At 41.3% G+C, this 5,444-nt stretch overlaps 1 gene segment (V, D, J or C); it reads left to right on the top strand.

Moving 5' to 3' along the window:
- Positions 1-783: 783 nt before the first annotated feature.
- On the top strand, positions 784-1,658 carry LOC108318623. The segment is given in 2 exon segments: positions 784-846; positions 1,220-1,658. Coding segments are annotated over 2 exon segments (336 nt in total).
- Positions 1,659-5,444: the final 3,786 nt, after the last annotated feature.

The raw sequence follows: 5,444 nt of genomic DNA, 5'->3' as shown, positions 1-5,444 counted from the left end.
TGATTACTTGCAGATATCTTCTAAAATATATTCAAGACGAAAGTTTTGAGAATCACAGGAAATGACAGCAGATAGTAAGTTGAATCCACAGAAATAAATGAATATTTAACAAATAGTAAAGGAAAGAGCAAGAAGCAAGGAAAAAAAGCAAAAAAAGGTGTTTCCTTCAGCTATATGAAACTCTAGTTGAGGGAAAACCAAGCTATTGTGATGAATGTCTGAGCTCCAGTTACACTGATGGGGATAGGAGAGCAGCTGTTGCCTGGGAAGGAGTACAAGAGACTTTGAAATATTTTAGAGATTCATCAGGATGGAGAACATACATAAAACTTACTTGCATATTTAACATTTCAGCCCTTTACTTGGTATGTGTATTACCTCATGAAAAAAATCGAACAACTCATTCTGGACTCAAATTAATATGAACAAAGAAGGAAGAATTATCAACTACTTATGGAATCTCAGCTATATTGAGGAGAAGTCAAAAATGCACCTGGGCCGTGCTAAAAAAATCAGGAAATCTAGGAGAAAAGACAAAAGGAAACAGGCACATTTGTCCTACTCATGCAGCGTAGATTTAATCTCTGTTGGTTTCTCCCCAAACAGAGAAGACATTTAAGTTACTTTTCTCACAAGAGAGGCCCCTCCACCCTCCCCTTGGCTCTTTCCACACCACTGCTCCCACCAGGTAATTTGCATATTGTCCCCCAGGAAGGACCTTCCCTGTGAGTCTGAGATAAAAGCTCAGCTCTAACCTTGTCTTGACTGATAAGGACTTCTCAGTTCCCCTTCTCACAATGAAGCTCCCTGCTCAGCTCCTGGGGCTGCTAATGCTCTGGCTCTCTGGTAAGGACAGAATTAAAATAAGGTGGGAAAATGGGATGGGAGGGTGGGATCTGGGGGCTCCACAGCTTCCCGTGTTTATTTCCAGCGTGTGTTAGAGGCACATGGTCAGCAGGTAAGAGAATTCATATTTTTGTCTTATGAATAATCAGGATTCACCTCCAGGGAACAATGACCAGTACTCTGATTCCAAGCTTAAAAATAAAGAGTTCCCTACTGGCTACTAAATAGTGCATTCATTTTAGAAGGTCTACATTTTACGATATAAATAAAAACTTGAAAAAATATGTAACTGCAAATCAATATCTTAAAGGAAATAATGAAAGTTGCTGAAAATGTATCTATATAACCACGTACTTCTCTGTGATTATTTCAGGATCCAGTGGGGATGTTGTGATGACCCAGACTCCACTCTCCCTGCCCGTCACCCTAGGAGAGTCGGCCTCCATCTCCTGCAGGTCTAGTCAGAGCCTCCTGGATAGTAATGGAAACACCTATTTGGATTGGTACCTGCAGAAGCCAGGCCGGTCTCCACAGCTTCTAATCTATAAAGTTTCCAACAGGGCCTCTGGGGTCCCAGACAGGTTCAGTGGCAGTGGGTCTGGGACAGATTTCACGCTGAAAATCAGCCGGGTGGAGGCTGAGGATGTTGGTGTTTATTAATGTATGCAAGGTACAAAGCTTCCTCCCACAGTGGTACAGCCCCGAACAGAAACCTCCCTGCTGGGTGTCCCAGCTGCTCACATGTGCTGCTTGTCTGGGGAGCAGCTCAGCAGGGTCTCTGAGTCTGCAGAAGAGGAGGTTGTTGGAGGATTCAGGGCAGAGTTTGCTGCTGAGGACTCTGTCTGGGACGACAGGTGCATGCCACTAAGTATGGCTAATCTTTGTATTTTATGTAGAGCTGGTGCTTCACCATGTTGCCCAGCCTGTTCTCAAACTCATGGGCTCCAGCCACCCACTTGACTTAGCCTCCCAACGTGCTGGGAGTATAGGTGTGAGCCATTGCACCAGGTCAGCACCCCTGTTTATGTTCCTGTCACCTGCCACAGCCTTGACTCTCACAAGCAACAGGAGAATGAGGAGGTTCTAGGGCCCTGTGAGTAAAATATTTGGGACAAAATTGAAAGAAGAACAGAAGCTCATCTTAATCCCCCTTCCATGTCTACATTTATTTAAATTTATTGAGCAAAACAGCCAGATAACTGATCATATCTTACAAAACATGTAAAGTACATCTTACGGTTTAACAGTTTTGTATACATGTTAAAGGAAATATTTGTTTATATGTGAAATTGGCATTTTCCCACTTTTTAAATTCCTGCTTCTTCCATTTACCATTCTTCTCCACTCCCTGAGACAGTAGAGACAGTACTTTCCACTAGTTCTCCTCAGGGGGAGCTGGCTGAGGACAACCAGTAACATCTTGGTTGTGAGTGCCAAATAGATTTTGTAATTTCATAGCAGACACAAGATCCTAATACTAAAACTCTTTGATTACAATTACCTCTTGTGGATTGAAAAAGGAGTTTTTGAAATTTTGAAAGTTGGTTTTAAAAATAATATGTGTATACTGGAAGATGCAGTATACTAAAAATGTGGTATTTTCCATGGATCACTGAGAAAATACAGGATGGTGTAAACTTTTTTATTTTCTAAAGCTCAGAATTTGGGATTGGGCAGACTGCAGGAATGGGAGAATGAAGAGAACATAGGAGGGGTCAGCTCTTGTTCAATTAAATTTCCCTTGGCTTATGGTGGGTGGGAATGTGGCTGGTGGTGGGCATGGCAGTTGATGATGTAGATTAAAAGGAGCCAAATATGTTACTTGTGAAGAGCCACAGAGTTGAAGGCACTGCTGCCTGGCTTCCTGGGTGGAGCCTGTGCCACTGGGAGTCTCACAGGAAAGTAATCTCGTGAGCAAGTATTTAGGTCTGTGATCACCGAAGGTTTAAAGAAGTCCCTGTACAAGCAGAGCTGAGGTCATGCCACTCAATTCTAGTTAAATCACAACAGCCAAGCAGAGCTTCTGAAACTCATTCTGCCCCTAGAGGAGTTTAGCAGAGATCACTGGTTGTGTCTGGAGACCTCACAAGCACTGACATGCTGAGCAGAAGGCCCAGCAGGATGTAAGCCAGCAGGTTTTGATAAATGAAAATTTTGTTATGCAGTTGTCATAAAAAACAATAGAAAGTTTGAAATAAGAAAATGTATTATTTTGACACGATGTGGTCATTACCCAAAAACAAATTTGATTTCCATATTCTAGTAGTAGGTGTAAAGAAAAATCTATGATTTGCATGTATTCACTTAAAATAATGCTCCAAAAATATTTATGAATTAATCATGGGCATAATTAAATAAATGTTTGTATTAAAAGGACAAAATGTCTTCTTTCTGGTTAAAAAAATGAATCACATCAGAAATGATTTTCTATTCTAAGATGATGGATCCTATGATGAGTGAAGTTAAAATTATATTTCCAAGCAGAAATTTCAAAAAAATAAAAAGAAAGCTTGTAATATAGGAAGGAATTTATCACACATACAGAAAATGACAGGTCTTTAGAGTACATCTCCATTCACAAGTAAAAACACACATTCAACTCAAAATCTATTTATTTCACTCTCACAATCACCAGGTGGAGACGGTAGGTAGTGTAATTAAAATTGCATTCTTAACCAAAAAGTACAAAAGCAAAGAAAAGATGATTTATAGAAAAGAGTTTGTAAAACAAAGAATGACACGTTTATATAAGGTATTCACAAGTGAGGGCACACATCTCACCAGAATTCTAGGGATTTCACCATCACAAACACCATTTTGTAGCCTGGACATTCTGCATATCCTTCTGTGAGCAGGCCAGTTTTTGGGACCCTGAACAGTGTGATAGCCCCAAATACAAAGCTCCCAAAGAAACAGCCTCTCAGTGTGGCAGGACAGGCTGTGGTACCAGGAGATGTGTACACAGCGGGTGAATACAGGTGGGTTCAGGCAGATGGCTGGAGAGTCTTTGAGGAAGAGACCATGCGGCTTCAGTCACAGGTACATGCTCCTTTTCTATGTGAAAACGGGCCAGGGCTGTCCAGGGCACCTTCCAGAGCCTCTTCCTTTCTAACTAGTTGTGGTGCTCTAGCCCCACAAACCCTCAAGCCTTGGCTGCCATGTAGTCCCAGGAGCAGTCAGTAAAGTTTCCTGCCGTCCTCAGGGCTGCAGGGATGCTCAGTCACGTCACTGAGAGGAGATTCTAGTGTGTCCTGTCCTCACCTGCTGCCACTGATGACCTTCAGGGAACTTCTTTTTGCTTTTGTCAAGTGACCCCACTGTCACCAACCATCAGGGGGATGGAAAGTGGCCTGCGCTGCATGAATTTTGGCTAATGAGCAAGTCAGAGATCATGGGAATGTCATGTATGTGCAGCTCATAATAATATCATGTAGGAATCCTATTTTGACTTTTCCTGTCTCCCAGTTCTCTCTTAGCAGTTACTCACTCTCACCATTGACTTTAAGATGTTCCTCTTGTTAAGAGCGGTTACTCACTGACCATCCACTCTAAGATGTTCCTTGTATGAAGCTTCTAAAGATTTTTATTATTATTATTTCTTCTTTTTGAGTCAGGGAGGCCCCTTCTCTCTCACCCAGGCTGGAGTGCAGTCATGCCATCTTGGTTCACTCCAACCTCCGCCTCCTGGGTTCAAGCAACTCTCCTGCCTCAGTCTCCCAAGTAGCTGGGATTACAGGCACCCACCACCATGCCCAGGGAATTTTTGTATTTTTAGTAGAGATGGGGTTTCACCCTGTTGGCAAGGCAGGTCTCAAACGCCTGACCTCATGCGATCTGCCTGTCCAAATTGGTCTACAAAATTACTGAGATTACAGGTGTGAGCCACTGAACCCATCCCTGAAGATATTTTTATTTTAAGACTCATATGATTCTGATGGTAGAATTCCAGCTGTGTGCTTGCCACATGCTCACATTTCTATTAGTAAAAGATCCTTCTTTTGAGTGTAATTTGCGCTTTTAAACTAGTCAGGGTTGTGGTTCAGGTGATTGATTTTAAAACTTTCTTGCTAAAGTGCACAAATATTGCTAGAATGAACTGTTTTTGCATTCCACAAATGTGGATGCACCGTGTTTATTTTTAACTTCTACTTTTGTTTTTCTTTATTCCAAATTATATTTAGTGATATTTTACTTAGTTTTAAAACATGTGCATCTTTTTTTGACAAATGTCTTTTTTAAACTAATTTTTACATTTCCCCAGCTTTAGGGGAACAAGAGGTTGTAGGTTCTACTGGTGAATTGTATAGTAGTGAAGTCTGGGCTTTTAGTTACCCATCAACCAAAAAGTGTACATTGCATCCAGTAGGAAAATTATCATTCTTCCTCTCTGTGCACCATCTTCCCTTCAGATCACTCTCTGTTGCCCTTAATACAATTCTTTTGGTCATCAAGAATTTATTTTGTGTGATTTATGCCTGTTTAATTTCACTGAAGTATCTTGTGGCCCAAAATATTATGTATGTCAGCAAATGTTTTGAAAATCATTTGCTATGGTTTGGTGGAGTGTTCTCTAAGTATCAATCTTGTCCAGACGGTTG

The sequence above is a fragment of the Cebus imitator genome, unplaced genomic scaffold, assembly GCF_001604975.1.
Source record: "Cebus imitator isolate Cc_AM_T3 unplaced genomic scaffold, Cebus_imitator-1.0 Scaffold222, whole genome shotgun sequence".
In the NCBI taxonomy this organism is placed as follows: Eukaryota; Metazoa; Chordata; class Mammalia; order Primates; family Cebidae; genus Cebus; species Cebus imitator.
The sequence above is the reverse complement of the archived record's forward strand: the minus strand, read 5'-3'. Positions and strand labels throughout refer to the sequence as shown.